Source organism: Pteronotus mesoamericanus, unplaced genomic scaffold (assembly GCF_021234165.1).
Source record: "Pteronotus mesoamericanus isolate MK-2021 breed Mesoamerican mustached bat unplaced genomic scaffold, CSHL_Meso_final scaffold_31, whole genome shotgun sequence".
Lineage (NCBI taxonomy): Eukaryota > Metazoa > Chordata > Mammalia > Chiroptera > Mormoopidae > Pteronotus > Pteronotus mesoamericanus.
This window is the reverse complement of record NW_026555312.1, coordinates 6,476,856-6,493,436: the sequence shown is the minus strand read 5'-3', so window position 1 is coordinate 6,493,436 and position 16,581 is coordinate 6,476,856. Positions and strand designations below refer to the sequence as shown.

The 16,581-nt window shown below is 34.2% G+C and overlaps 1 protein-coding gene across 4 annotated transcripts in view; it reads left to right on the top strand.

The window, feature by feature from the left end:
• The window catches only part of ARHGAP29 (Rho GTPase activating protein 29), a 75,044-nt gene that overhangs the window by 41,329 nt on the left and 17,134 nt on the right, over positions 1-16,581 (top strand). For all 4 annotated transcript variants that reach the window (XM_054592166.1, XM_054592162.1, XM_054592163.1 and 1 more), the window contains 7 exons: positions 13-61; positions 3,980-4,117; positions 9,143-9,207; positions 9,619-9,729; positions 9,827-9,907; positions 10,097-10,285; positions 10,961-11,098. In XM_054592166.1, coding sequence (XP_054448141.1) covers positions 13-61; positions 3,980-4,117; positions 9,143-9,207; positions 9,619-9,729; positions 9,827-9,907; positions 10,097-10,285; positions 10,961-11,098 — 771 coding nt within the window. The remainder of the gene's footprint in view (positions 1-12; positions 62-3,979; positions 4,118-9,142; positions 9,208-9,618; positions 9,730-9,826; positions 9,908-10,096; positions 10,286-10,960; positions 11,099-16,581) is intronic.

Genomic DNA, 16,581 nt, shown 5'->3' with positions numbered 1-16,581 from the left:
CCATGTTGTAAGTCTTTTGAAAATGTTTCTATGGAATCAGTGGACTCGTCCAATGAAAAAGGTAATGCTTAACATATTTTAAACATTTGTTGAACTTTTTGCAGTTATTTTCAGTAAATGTTTAAATTTTGATAAATGCTTGCATCTCTTCTTGCTTAGCAACCTCATATATATTTATTTTAACATAAACTGATATGTAAAGTTTCAGATATAAAACAGAAGGAAAAACTCTGCTAGAGTAGATAGTGTGATGGTAGAGTCTGATCAAGAATTATATTGGGCTTGTAACTTGATGAATAATAGAAATACACATTAAGATCAAAAATACATTTTTACTTCTCTCACCACAATGCTATGAAACTAGAAATCAATAACAAGAAGAACAGTGAAAAACATGCGAATACATGGAAGCTAAATAACATGTTATTAAACAGTGAATGGGTCAACAATGAGACCAAGAAAGAAATCAAAAGATACCTTGAAACTAATGAAAATGAGGACACAACATTCTGAGTCTGTGGGACATAGGAAAAGCATTCTGAAGAGGGAAATTCATAGCATTACAGGCCTATCTCAAAAAACAAGAAAAAGCTCAAATAAGCAATCTAACTTCACACTTAAAGGAGCTTGAAAAAGAACAACAAATACAGCCCAAAGTGAGTAGAAGGAAGTAAATAATAAAGATCAGAGCAGAAATAAATGAAATAGAGTCTTAAAAAATGATATAAAAGATCAATGAATCTAAGAGCTGTTTTTTTGAAAAGATAACAAGATTGACAAACCTTTAACCAGGCTCATCAAGAAAAAAAGAAAACACCCAAAAAGATAAAATCCGAAATGGAGTAGAAATAACAACCAACACCAAAGAAATACAAAGGATTGTAAGAAAATATTATGAACAGTTATATGCCAGCAACCTGGATAGCCTGGATGAAATGGATAAATTCCTAGAGTCATACAATCTTTCAAAAATATATCAGGAAGAATCAGAGAATCTGAATAGACAGATTACACCTAATGAAACTGAAGCAGTAATCAAAAAATTCCCAACAAACAAAAGCCTTGGACCTGGCTTCACAGGTGAATTCTACCAAACATTCCAAGAAGAACTAACATCTCTCCTCAAACTATTACATAAAATTCAAGAGGAGAGAAGGCTCCCAAGCTCATTGTACTAGGCCAGCATTATCCTAATTCCAAAACCAGATAAAGATACTACAAAAAAAGAAAATTATAGGCCAATATCAATGATGAACATAGATGCTAAAATCCTCAAGAAAATATTAGCAAACTAAATACAGCAGTACATAAAAAAATCATACACCATGATCAAATGAGATTTTTTCTGGGTATGCAACGTTGGTTCAACATTTACAAATCAATAAATGTGATTCACAATGTAGACAAATGAAGGATAAAAACCACATGATCATATCAATAGATACAGAAAAAGCTTTTAATAAAATCCAGAACCCATTTATGATCAAAATTCTCAACAAAGTGGGAATAGAGGGAACCTACCTAAATACAATAAAGGCCATGTGTGACAAACCCACTGCCAGCATCATACTTAATGGGCAAAAATTACAAGTGTTCCCCTTAAGATCAGGAACAAGACAGGGATACCTGCTTTCACGTCTCTTATTCAACATAATCCTGGAAGTCCTAGCCACAGCAGTCAGACAAGAAGGAGAAATAAAAGGGATCCAGATTGGAAAGGAAGAAGTAAAACTGTATTTACAGATGGTACTGTATGTAAAGAACCACAAAGATTCCACCAAGAAACTACTAGACCTGTTAAATGAATTCAGCAAAGTAGCAGGATAAAATTAATATCCGGAAATTAGTTGCATTTTTGTATGCCAGTAACGAACTAACAGAAGGGGAAATTAGGAAAACAATCCCATTTACAATTGCTTCAAGAAGAATAAAATACCTAAGAATAAACCTAACCAAGGATGTGAAAGACCTGTACTCAGAAAATTATAAGATGCTGAAGAAAGAAATTGAAGGAGATACAAATAAGTGGAAGCACATACCATGTTTATGGATAGGAAGAATTAACATCATTAAAATGACCATACTACCCAAAGCAATCTATATATTCAGTGCAATTCCTATCAAGATTCCAATGACATATTTCACAGAACTAGGACAAATACTTCAAAAATTTATATGAGACCACAAAAGGCCCTGCATAGCAACAGCAATCCTAAGAGGAACAAAGATGGAGGAATCACACTAATATCAAACTATAAGTCCATAGTTATCAAAACAGCCTGGTACTGACATAAAAACAGACAAATAGATCAGTGGAACAGAATAGAGACCCCAGAAATAAACCCACACTTTTATAGTCAGTCAATATTTGACAGAGGAAGCAAGCACATATGTGGGCTAAAGACAGTTTATTTAATAAATGGTGTTGGGAAAATTGGACAGATATGTGCAGAAAAATGAAACTAAACCACCTTCTTATACCATGCACAAGAATAAATTCAAATACATCAAATGTTATGCCTGAAACAATAGAAATCCTAGAAGAAAACATATGCAGCAAAATCTCACATTGCTTGTATAAATTTTTTGTCAGATATACCATATTTTGTCATGTATAATCACACCCAGGTTTTTGTGCACATTATACATGGGAATAGTATACCCATTTTATGTAGTCATTGTACCCATGTATAATGCACATCTTTATTTTACCCTCAAAAATTTGGACAAAAAGTGTGTATTATACATGGCAAAATATGGTGTCTCCTCAAACAAGGGAAAGAAAAGGAAAAATAAACAAATGGGACTATATCAAACTAAAAATGTTTTGCAAAGCAAAGAAAATCATCAGCAAAATAAAAGAACCCACAGGCTGGGAGAACATATTCACCAATACATCTGATAGGGGGTTAATATCCAAAATTTATGAAGTACTTATAAAACTCAACACCAAAAAAACCAAACAACCCAAATTAAAAAAAAAAATGAGCAAAGGACCTGAATAGACACTTTTCCAAAGACTACCTACAGATGGCCAATAGACATATGAAAAGATGTTCAACATCACTAATCATCAGATAAATGCAAATTAAAACCACAATGATATACCATCTCACACTCATCAGAATGACTTTCATCAATAAATCAAAAAACAAGTGCTGCCTAGGATGTGGAGAGAGAGGAACCCTTTTGCACTCTTGGTGGGAATGCAGACTCGTGCAGCCTCTGTGGAAAACAATATGGAGATACCTCAAAAAATTAAAAATGGATCTGCCTTTTGACTCTGTGATTCCACCTCTGGGAATATATCCAAAGGAATCTAAAACACTTAATTTGAAAGAACATAAGTTTCCCTGTGTGCATTGCAGCATTATTTACAATCACCAAGATATGGAAGCAGCCCATTGGTTCATCAGTAGATGAGTGGATAAAACAACTATGGGACATTTACACAATGGAATTCTACTTGGCCTTAGAAAAGAAGACAGTTTTACCCTTTGCAACAGTATGGATGGACCTGGAGAACATGCTAAATGAAATAAGCCAGTCAGAGAAAGACAAATAATATATGATTTCACTCATATGTGGAATCTAATCAACACACTGAACTAACAAGCAAAACAGAGACAGACTCGTAGATGGAAAGCAGATGACAGCTAGTGGCAGGGGTGGTTGGGGGTGAAGGGATTGAGGAAAAAGTACCCATGGACATGGACAACAGTGTGGTGATTGCTAGAGGTGAGGGTGGGATATAAGGGGACTAAATTGTAATGGAAAAAAATAAAATAAAGATTAAATAAAATATTTTAAAAATCAAAAATACATTTTAATTCGAAACCACCTTAAGTGTGACTCTTTAATTCTAAATGTTACTTGTATTTTTTAAACCAGTTTTCTTTGAAGAATACCTTCTAATGTTTCTTTGCTTAGAGTTACATGATCATATTTAGTATACTTACATAATATTTTTTATTTTCAGGAAATTTTTCTCCTGTAGAGCTAGACAGCATGCTGTTAAAGAACACTGACTCTGTAGAACTGGCTTTGTCATATGCTAAAACATGGTCAAAATACACCAAGAACATAGTGTCATGGGTTGAAAAGAAGCTTAACTTGGGTAAGTAGCTTTGGATCATCTGATTAATTTTGGAGTGTAGGAACTAAATTGTTTGAAATTCATTTGCTACAGACTATGAGTAATATGATTCCAAATTAGCAACTTGTTCATGTCCATTTTCTTTTCTTGAAGTAAGACTCATCGTACAATAAATGTACTTGTTGGATATTACTATAGGGCAACCACTACATCTGGTGACATGAAGACAAATACTGTGTTTGACTTTAAGAAGTCATACCTTAGTGATAAAAAGAAATACAATAAGATAATATGGTAAAAGGAGATAAAACCAACAGTACATTAACAGAAGATAGTGGAAACATAAAAGGAACATTTTAATAGCTAATATTTTCCCAATGTTTATGGTTGACAAAATGCTTTTACATCCTTTTTCCCACTTAATCCTTACCAAAATCCTGAGAGGTAGGCACAACAAGAATTATTATCTCCATTTTTACAGCTGAGACAAACAAGATAGGTGATTTGCTTAATGATGGATTACAGATTTGCCTAAGATCACATAACAGTAACTGGAAGAATATAGAATTTAGCCAAAGCCAGTGCTCTTTTTACTACATTATTTGCTTTATAGAGAATGCCTTCAGAATCACCTGAATACTCTTACGAAAAGAGAGTAAACTGGCCTAGGTCCCCATTCCCCAGGAGAGGCTTAAGCAAGTGTGTTTTTTTTTTTTTTTTTTTTTTTTTAATGTTTTAAATAGTATGTTTAATGCAAAATACATTTAAAATTTATATTTTCAAAAAAACTACAGGGTAAGAAATAAGTATTTTTTTCTGTACATAAGTGGATCTTTTTTTTTTTTTTTATTAATTTATTTACTTTTTAAATACATTTGTCTCTGCCTTCCCCCCCCCTTTCCCTTGCCCCCTCCCACCTTCCCTCCCTCAGCTCTTCCCCTTTGGTTTTGTCCATGAGTCCTTGCTATATGTCCCTTGGAAAATAATATTCCAAGCAAGTGTGTTTTGAAAGCTTTCCCATTGATTCTGACTTTACACTCCCGATGAAGAATCACAGCATCCCATATTTGTTTTATCTCCATATCTACTGATGTACACTTGGGCTGCTTCCATTTCTTGGTGACTGTAAATAATGCTGCAATGAACATAAGGATGCTTATGTTCTTTCAAATTAATGTTTTGGGTTCTTTTGGTTGTATTTTCAGAAGTGGGGTCACTGGGTTAAAAAGCAGGTCCATTTTTAATTTTTTGAGATATCTCCACACTGCTTTCCATGCTGTTTTCCACACTGCTTTCCACAGAGACTGCACAAGTCTGCATTCCCACCAAGAGTACAAAAGGGTTCCCCTCTCTCCACATCCTAGGCAGCACTTGTTTTTTGATTTATTGATGAAAGTCATTCTGATGAGTGTGAGATGGTATATCATTGTGGTTTTAATTTGCATTTCTCTGATGATTAGTGATGTTGGATATTAGCTCCTTATCAGATGTATCAGCTTATATATTCTCCCATTCTGTATTTACACAATGGAATACTACTCAGTTTTTTAAAAATAAAGAAACTTTCACCCTTTGCGAGAATGTATGGTTGGACCTGGAGAACATTATGCTAAGTGAAATAAACCAGTCAGAGAAAGACAAATACCATATGATTTCACTCATATGTTCAATCTAATGAACAAACTGAAGTAACAACCAAAATAGAGACTCATAGAGAGCAGGATGACAGCTAAGGGGTGGGGTGGAGGGTGGAGGGATTGAGCAAAAAGCATAAAGGACTCATGGGCATGGACAACAGTGCATTGGCTGCAGGGGGTGTTGTGGGTATAAGCGGACTAAATGGTATTGGAAAAAAATACAATAAAAAATAAAAATAAAAGGAGAATCAAGATGGTGGAGGAGTGAGTAGAAGTCACACTGACCTCCTCCCAGGACCAACCTGGAATTACAACTAAGTTGTGGAGAAATCACCTGGAACAAACAACTGAACAATAGAGAGAGAAGCCTTGTAACCTTAGAGACAGAAGAATGGGCTTTAGCGTAATCTAACTGGTAAGGGGTGTGGTACAGACCTGAGAAGGTGGGCAGGGTGCCCAGGGGAGGCAGCACCAGAAGGATATTGAAACAGCCAGTTGGATCCCCCTGAGAGAAGCAGTGTCTAAACCAAAAGTGGGGATCTCTAGCCCACAGCACCAGAGCCCAAAAAGTACACAGAAAACAGCCAGCTGTGAAAAGGGGCAGGGTTGCTCTCTGCCAGAGACAGGCAGCTAGAGATGCAAAGAGCCGTTTATAGGGCCAGAGCAAAATTTTTATTTGCAGCCACTTACCCTGGCCTCTGGCAAAGGTGGGGGCAGAGTGGGCTAGAGATGCTTGATGAGACTGGGGAAGGAGGCTTTGGGAGGGAACTGAGAGTAGCTGGTGGGATCTCAGTGCTGACTCATCCCCCATTTGGCCTCAGTGTGAAAGGACCCAATAACCCAGCCCCCAGGAGGGACTCTGCCCAGCCCAGAGCTGTCTAAGGTGCCCTACTGAGTGCAGAGTGAATAGATTAACAGCTGAAGGAGACAACCACAGACAGCAGATTCCTGGAAGTCTCGAACAGACTGCCTAAGGTCAGACAGGGTCAACATCTGACATCATCAGAGGTAGATCCAGAAAGTAAAAACAGCAGTCTCCTACCATAGAAGTTCACACCACAAAGTCAGGAAATCCAGACAGATCAACTTAAGAAGCAGAAGCAAAAGAGAAGAGTCTCACAAATAATGGGGAGACAAAGAAATACGCCCCACTCGAAGGGAAAGGAGGAATCCCCACAAAGAGAACTAAATGAAATAGAGGCAAGTAAACTATCAGATATTGAGTTCCAAACAACAGTTCTAAGGAAGCTCAATGAGCTCAGTGAGCTCAGAGAGAATTACAAAAAACTACAGGGAAACTATGAAGAACTTACTGTAAACTATACCAGTATGAAAAAGAACATAGAAACTATCATTAAGAAACAAGAGGAAATGAAGAATACAATTTCTGAATCAAAGGACACAGTAGAAGGAATCAAAAGGAAGCTAGACGAGGCAGAGGACCGAATCAGCGAGCTGAAGGTAGAAAAAACTCCCAGAAAGAGCTAGAAAATGAAAAAAGACACAAGAAGAATGAAGAGGCATTGAGGGAAATGCAAGACAACGTGAAGCGTAATAATATCCATATAATAGAGATACGAGAAGAAGAAGAAGAGCAAGGTATAGAAAACCTGTTTGAAAAAGTAATGATGGAAAACTTCCCTAATTGGAGGAGAGAGAAAGTCACACAAGTCCAGGAAGCATAGAGGGTCCAATCAAGAGGAACCCAGTGAGGCCCACTCCAAGACACATCATCATTAAAATGGCAAATATCAAAGACAAACAGAGAATCCTAAAGCTTGAAAGGGAGAAAGGGGTAGTAACATATAAGGGAGCCTCAATAATGCTAGCAGCTGACTTCTGATTAGAAACACTCAAGCCAGAAGGGAATGGCAAGAAACATTCCAAGTCATGAAAAGCAAAGGCCTGCAACCAAGACTGCTCTCACCAGCAAGGCTCTGTTAAAATGGAAGGCGAAATAAGGAGTTTCCCAGAAAAAAGAAGGTTAAAAGAATATACCTCCACCAAACCAGCACTGCAAAATATGCTGAAGGGACCGCTTTAAGGTGAAGAAGAAGTTTCTCTGAATACCCAGTTCCTTTCAGAGTTGCCAATACTTGATATTACCAATATTTTTAATACTCATTAGTCTGATTGTGACAATGATGTTATTTTAATTTTTCCTTTACTATTTGTTGAAACTAAACCTGTTTTAGTGTATTTCTAACTTATTTCTATTATTTTTTTAAAAAAATCTTTACATGACTTTTTGATATTCTTTACCCATTTATTGATTAAAGGTTTATAGAACTTTTTTCCCTAAAAAAACACAAGAAACAAAAAACCTATTAACCATGTTTTAGATGTGTTGCAAATACTTTTCTATTCTATTCCTTGTCCTTTAACTTTTTTTATATGTATATTACTGTATAGTTAAATGTTTAATATAGCCATATTGTCAATATTTACTTTGTAGCTTCTGAGGTTGAGTATTTTACTTCAGGTCATGAAAACTATTAGTTTTATTTTCTTATAAAACTCCTTAGGTTCTACATACTGATTTTTAACTGAATATTTCTTGTATAATGTGTGAAATAGGGCTTTATATTTGTTTTATTTCAAGTAATAGTGGTCCATGCACCTTATTTGTGGAATAAGCCTTATTTTCCCCATTGATTTGAAATATCAACTTAATCATACATATATTAATCAGATATATATGTTTGTCTCTAGAATGTTCATTATATTTCATTGATCTACTTGATTATTTCTGTGCTGGTGTCATGTTGGTTTAATTGCTGAGACTTCAATGGTTTTAAATTTTTTTAAAATATTTTATAATTAACTTTGACATTTAAAAAAAAATAAAATCAAACTACATTTAAGAAAGAGAGATGGAACTCCTACTTTTTGCGACAACATGGATGGAAGTGGAGAATATTAAGCTAAGTGAAATAAGCCAGTCGATGAAAGACAGTTACCATAGGATCTCACCTATAAGTGGACTCTATTCTGCAAAATAAACTAACAAACAAAATAAACCACAGGCACGGAAACATGGAGCAGACTGAAAGTGACCAGAAGGGAGGAGGAAAGAGAACAATGGTGGAAAGAAGGGGAAGGGACTAGACAAAGAACAAGTATGAATGACCCATGGCCATGGACAACAGAGCGGGAATTGACTGTGGGAGTAGGGGATGGGGGTGGAATGGGTAGAGGGGGGTAAAGGGGGAAAAATTGAGACAACTGTAATAGAATTAACATGATTTCTAAATAAAAAAATAAATAAATTGCAAAAAATAAAAGAATCACAGCATCATATCATGTGGACTAGTATTTGTGATCACTTTTTAATTGGAGAATTGCAAATAATTTTGGAGTGTGGAGGGGATCATAAATTTTCTTCTGATGCTTTCTTTTACCTTTTTAGAACTGGAGTCCACTAGAAATATTATCAAATTGGCAGAGGCAACTAGAACTAACTTCGGACTACAAGTAAGTGTTCAGTGAACTACTAGGGTTCTATAACAAGAGATTGTTCAGATGAGCTCCAAATAGTGCATTGCAAAATCAGAACATTTCATAGTTAATAAAGGGAAGAACTTAAATGCTAAACTTGTTATTAACAGAATAAAATCCTTTTAAGTTGACCTGGATACCCATTATGAAAATAACCTAGGAAACTCACATTATATGAATGTTATCCTGTTAGCTTCTAATTTTGCTAATTTTATAATTATCAATTTTCTTCAATTTTTTTCCACAGTCACATTTATGACTAGATATTTTTCTTAAAAAAAGGTATAACTTCAAATTTTTCTTTTTGAAGAAGAGTACTGACAGGTGGGTCTAGAACTCTAGTTGACATTTCCATTGAAAAATTTACTTTTGAATTTTAAATTCTAGGAGTTTATGCCGTTGCAGTCCCTATTTACCAATGCTCTTCTTAGTGATATAGAGAGTGGCCACCTTCTACAACAAACTATTGCAGCTCTCCAAGCCAACAAATTTGTACAGGTAAAAATTTATATGTACAATACACATTTTTCTTAAAAAAAAAAAAAAGCATACCTTTAGAAAACAGCTTTTCTTTTTTTTAAAATGCCCTTGACAGCCTCTACTTGGGAGGAAAAATGAAATGGAAAAACAAAGGAAAGAAATAAAAGAACTTTGGAAACAGGAACAAAATAAAATGGTTAGTATTTAATGGAGTTTAATCTATGTATTTGTGAATACCTAAAATTATCTGTAGTGCACAAGCAACTACTCTGGGAAAATGCATATCTTCCTCCATAGTTTTTCTAAAATACTGTATTAGCTATCTTACTGAATATGCTAAAGAAAGCTGTTAGTAAGGGTTTCTTTCTTATTTATTTTTGTGTAGCTCGAAACAGAGACTGCTCTCAAAAAGGCAAAATTGTTGTGCACACAACGTCAAGATGAGTATGAAAAAGCAAAATCTTCCATGTTTCGTGCAGAAGAGGAGCATCAGTGCGCAAGTGGTGGATTAGCAAAAAATCTCAACAAGCAGCTGGAAAAAAAGCGAAGGCTAGAAGAGGAGGCTCTTCAAAAAGTAATGATTTGGGGGGGTTGTTATTTGCAAAATCACAAGCTAAAGCTTTGGCTCTCAAACTTCAGCATGCATCAGAATCACCTGGAAAGCTTGTTGAAAAAGAGTACTGGGCCATGCCCCCAGAGTTTCTGATTCAGTGGGTGGAGGGTTAGCCCCAGACAACTTGCATTTATAACAAGTTCCCAGGGGATCCACACTTTGAGAACCACTATGCTAAGGGACTTTTGTTTATCTTTTGACTTTTAGGGTTTGTTTGTGAAAGAAGTATCTTAGGGAAGGCAATAATTTCATAATTTTTACTTGATTCTTTAGTAAGTTCACCTTTTAGGAGACTGAGTGTATGTGTGTACTAATTCTAATACCTGATAACAAGGCCAGGCTGAAGGTTTGTATTTATGAAATTTAATAAAGTGGACATTTATTTAATAGGTAAATAATATACTAATTGTAAATTGCATTTAATCATTCATTAAAGTTAAGTGCCCTTGAAACACTGACCAAAAGAAATTATTTATCTTTAGAAATGTTCTACTTAAGACATAAAATATTTCAGAGTTTTTATACATAAAGGCTTTTCTATTATATAAATTGAACTTTATTGCAGTAGTATTTGTTTTAAAATGTAGATTCTAAGAATTAGTGTGATTGTGATTTTTTTTTCTGTTATTTCTAAAGGTAGAAGAAGCAAATGAATTCTACAAAGTTTGTGTGATGAATGTTGAAGAAAGACGGAATGACCTAGAAAATATTAAAAGAGAAATTTTAGCACAACTCCGGAAACTTGTTTTCCAGTGTGATCTTACTCTTAAAGCTGTAAGTAATATCTTTAATACTTTGAAGGCAAGAAGAAAAAGTGCAAGAAAGTGAGGGAGATGCTTGATATGTCATAATTAAATTGAATCCCATGATTCTTACGGAATTTCATTTCTGTGGTTAACAGAACATTTAGAGTTTGAAAATTGACTTTTAGTTTTCAATGGTGGTATATGGTTTGAGTTACATTTTTTATCTGGTTTCTCCCACTCTCACCCAATAAATAGATGATTTGTTTGATTAAAATTCATGCCTGAGACTTTGAAATTGCCTCATTATCACTATTTTTTTGGTTTTCAAAATGGATTTGATCCCTGAAACTTCTATCAGCACTGTGAAATCTATTCTTCAGAATTAGAGTAAACTAAAAATTGAGCCCAGTAATTTTTTAAAGATTTTATTTATTTTTTTATTTACTTGTTTTAAAGAGAGGGGAAAGGAGAGAGAAAGAGAGAAACATCAGTGTTCAAGAGAAGCATTGATCAATTGCCTCTTGCACACCCCCAACCAGGGACTCGGCCCATAACCCAGGCATGTGCTCTGACTGGGAATTGAGCTGGCCACTTTTAGGTTTTCAGGATGACGCCCAACCCATTGAGCCATATCAGTCGTGACGAGCCCAGTAACTTGTTTGAAGACAAAACAATCCTGCCCTCAAGTGTTTTCATTTGCCTCTTTAAACATGTTTTTGTAAAACGTTTACCAAAAAACCCACCCTTTTTTGGTTGTATATTTTATAAATTTTAATACATGTATAAATTTGTGTAACCACTGCCACCATGACAACCTGAATTCAGAGTAATTCCATCACTGCAGAATATTTCCTCATTCTGAGCCTTTGTAATCAAACTCTCCACCCATCCCTAACCCCTGGCAAGTATTGATGTGTGCTCCATCTTTCTAGTTTGCTCTTTTCAAAAAAACAGCTTTTGATTTCATTTTTTCTCTTCAGAAAAAACAGCTTTTGATTACATTGTTTTTCTCTTTTAAAAAAATTATTTATACTTGATTTGGCTTTATTTTGCTTTTGTTTTTAATTACTTAAAGGTGGATGCTTGGATTGTTCACCGAGACCTCCCTGCTTTTTAAATAGTTATTTAATCATTTAAATTTCCCTCTAAGCACTGCTTATCTACATCCCACAAATTTTGAATTATGTATTTTCATTTGTGTACAAGTCAGGATGTTTTCTGATTTACATTGACACTTTATCTTTGACCTGTGAATAATGTTGAAGTTTATTGTTTAATTTCCAAGTATTTGATGATTTTCTGGCTATCTTTCTGATATTGATTTCTAGTTTAAATCTGTTTCGGTGAAAGAAATACTTAGCACGATTTCAGTTCTCTTAACTTTGTTATGGTTTGCTTTATGATTCTGTCTTGGTGAATGTTCCATGTGTACACTTGAAAAAAATGTTTATTCTGCTGTTGGCTGGAGTGTTCTGTAAATGTCAGTGATTCCTGTTGGTTTATGGTGTTAATTATTTCTTCTATATCCTTGATTTACTTCCATGAATTACTGAGAAAGGAGTTTTGAAGTTTTTAACATACTGTATATTTTTAGTTGTATGAGTTTTTGCTTTATGTATTTTGAAACTTAGATTTTTTACATTAATAACTTATATATTCTTAGTGAGTTAATCCTTTTATCCTTATGAAATGTTTCTCTTTATCCTGGTAATTTTCCTTTCATTTTAGTGCACTTTAATATTGATATAGCTATTTCAGTTTTATTTTAAGCATGGCGTATCTTTTTCCATTTTTTACTTTTATTATATTTAAAGTGAATTTCTTATATTGCATACAGTTGTCTTGATTTTTTAAAAATCTGTATTGACAACCTCTTTTAAGTGAAGTGCTTAGACCATTTATATTTAATATTAATATGTATTCAGATGTAGGTCTTCATTATTGGTTTTCTGTTTGCACCTTGTTTCCCTTTACCTGTTTGCCTTTGGCTGTCTGTTTTAATATATATTTTTAATTTACATTTTCATTTATATATTTAATTTACTTAATACAGGAGTGAGCAAAAGTGGGTTTACAGTTCTAAGTACATGAAACAGTTTATTCTTGGATTATTTAGTTATTAATCATTGTATTTATTTGTATTATATAAACCTACTTTTGCCCACCCCTGTATAGATTTAATTTAACCTATTTTATTTCTCTATTACAATTATACTTTGTTTATCTAAAATGCTTATCTACATTTTAATTTATCTGTTGGATTTTTTACTATATTCCTTTGTATAGTTTTTTTTAATGGTTGCAGTATGGATACACGTGGTAGGGCAAAAGTAAGTTTACAGTTGTGAGCATGTGAAACAGTTTATTCTTGTATTATTATTTATTAATTACTGTATTTTTCCATATGAACAACTGTAAACCTACTTTTGTCCCACCCCGTATATATCCCTTTTGGAATCAGAATCTGTCTTTTCTACAAGATTCCCCACATTTGTTTGCATATTAACTTTTTTGAAGCAGTTGCTTAGAGAAGTTATAAATAACTTGGTCAAGGTAACCCAGCATATAAGTTGTAAAGCTCTCAGGTAAGAACAACCTGGTTGAATGGCTTTAGCACCTATACTCTTAAATACTATGCTGTCTTGCTGAATGATTATTTAGTCTGGGTTTGAGCAACTCCAAAATTAATAGGATGTTTATACTGACTTAAAAAATCTGTTTCCTTATGGACCTTTCAAGTGATATTGTACTATTATAATCCCTCTTCCACAAGATAGCACTTTAAATATTTAAAGATAATTATCTTCCTTCCTTGTTTTTTCCATATTAAATATTCCCAAATCTGATGACTTTTCATCATGTAACATGGTTTTAAGTTCTCTCATGAGCTGCAATCTTGTTTGTCTACATTCCTCTTAAAAAGCAATGTTACTTGATGATCCAACAATTATGATTTTTTAAAATTTGATGTTGTATAAACAATAGCTTGCCTAATTTTGTATATAATGCATGTGTATTTATCAACATCTTCTAGTTATATAAAAGAAATCTAAGACAGATACTTGCTCTCAAGGAGTTTAGCATCTAAGGAAAGAGAACTAACACATCTGAAAAATTGGAAAGCAGTATATATCAGTGTATGAAGTAGATTTTGAAGTTAAAGTTCCCCAAACTTGAACAAATCCCCAAACTCATGAAAACCACTACAATATGTAATGCATAGAGGTAGTTGGTATATAGGTTCTGTATACATATTTGTGAGTAAAATTTATTAGCTAGAGTTCTTTTGAACCAATTTAATCTATCAGCTAAAAGTTGTCCTGAATGATGTTATTCACATTCAGGTCCGAGCCGATACCATATCCAACCTCAGTTCTTGAGTATAGATTTAATTTACTAGGTAAGAACCATGGCTTTCTCAGTTATGTTTTCTTCCCCTCCATCAAAGAATTTGGGATTTTGCCTTGGCTGGTGTGGCCGAGTGGATTGAGTGCCGTACTACAAACCAAATGGTTGTTGATTCAATTCCCAGTCAGGGCATATGCCTGGGTTGCAGGCCAGGTCTGCAGTGTGGGGTGTATGAGAGGCAACCACCTATTGATGTTTCTCTCCCTCTCTTTCTTCTTCCCTTCCCTTCTCTCTAAAAATAAATAAATAAAATCTTTAAAAAAAGATTGGGGTTTTTGGTGACTTACTTTGTGAGAGCACCTTCCAAATTGTGTTTTTAAATATATTTTTTTCACTCTAGGACATATCATTGCATATATATTGTAGAGGAAACAGAATCATTTGAGATAATAAAGATGATAGACAATAAGGTTCATTCACTATCTTAAGGAATATACTCAAATGAGATTCACATCCCACCAAAATAGTTAGTTATATCATAAGCACTAAGGATTATTCTTGAATATTAAAAATTGTCTTGAATCATGAAGTAATGAAGTGTGTGGGATGTAGATCATAATTACACTTCTAAGTGAGAGGAGGGAGAAGTGACCAAGCCAGTCACTAAAGACCTAATCAAATCAGTGGGCTTTGTGAATGGGAAAAATTAGAACAGGAGTGTCTGTTTTATATTGTTTTAAAGAACATTCTAGAAAACTTTATCATTTTTAAAAAGTATTAGATATAAAATTATATTGAACAAAAATTAATTTTTAGATTTTTGTTCATTTATATGGGAGAAACTTTTCCCATTTATTTTAATTTATGGAAAATTGTATGCCCTAAAAGTCCTGCAGGACCTACGCCAAGGGGCTGCACTCAAGCATTTCTGTTAAGTGTGGGAGAAGGGTGAATTAACCTAAGGAAAAGAGATTTTAAGATTGGGCTACCTGTATATGAGTATATTATTGCTTAAGTCTTTTATTATTAATAAATACTCAGAGACATTCAGCAGATGATTTGGTTATGCCAGTTTATTCATTTCACTTTTCAAATTTTTAGTGATTTTAACTAGATTCATAAAATTTATTAAAGTTCAGTCTACCATTAACTGGAGAATTCCCTGATCACAGCTAGTTGCTGGACTTAAGCTTTACCATCTGCAGTTTGAATTTAAAACAGGGCACAAATAAGCTATTCTGTTAGGTGCACTTTTCAAACACTATTTGTGATGTCTTAGTTTTCCTTGAGGAAGGCCTATCTACCTTGGAAGAGACTTAGGGGCTAATCATAAGTTCAACATATCATTTGGTATATCCAGAGCGATGAAGAGGAAACATGACAGTCTTTGAAATAACATTAAGCCAATGAAATTTGGCATTCATTCACATTCCCCACAGAGGAGACAGAGTGGCATTTAAAAGTATGTCAGATCATGTTATAGATCTTAACACTCTTTAAAACCCTCCACTGTCTTCCCATTGTACTTAAATGCAGCTCCTTAACATGATTTAGATGACTGCTTTCCTTTCTGGCTCCACCTCTTTCAATGTGCTTAAGTCACATTGACCTTTCATCTGTTTCTTGAGTGTGACAGGCTCTTTCCCACTCATTGTTGCCCTTGGGTCTTTTGTCTGGATTGGTCTTCTCCCTGGAACTTTGCATTCATACTTTCTTATATCAGGTCTCACTTCAAGTGCTATTTTCTCAGAAAGTCCTGCACTCACCTGCCATGTCAAAAGTACCTTCCATAAACACGTATCTGGTCATATTCTATAACTTGACAATTAATATAATAATAATAGCAATTTTCAGTACCAGAAATTATCTTAATTACTTAATTTGCTCTCTCTCTTTGATGCTCTTTCTTAAACTCTTATGAGGATTAGGATTTCATCTGTTTGCCATAATATTCCCAAAGCCTAGATTTTTGTGAACATTAAATTAGCTAATTCATGTAAAGTTCTCTGAATGGATCTGGCATTTTATAAGCTCTTGTCAGCTGCTGTATTGTTGTTGTTACTATAACTAGTAGTAGTGATAGTCTATTTAGACATTTGCAGCTACTCAATGGAATATAATGTATTTTGAATAGAATAAGTTCAGGATAGTATCTAATTATAA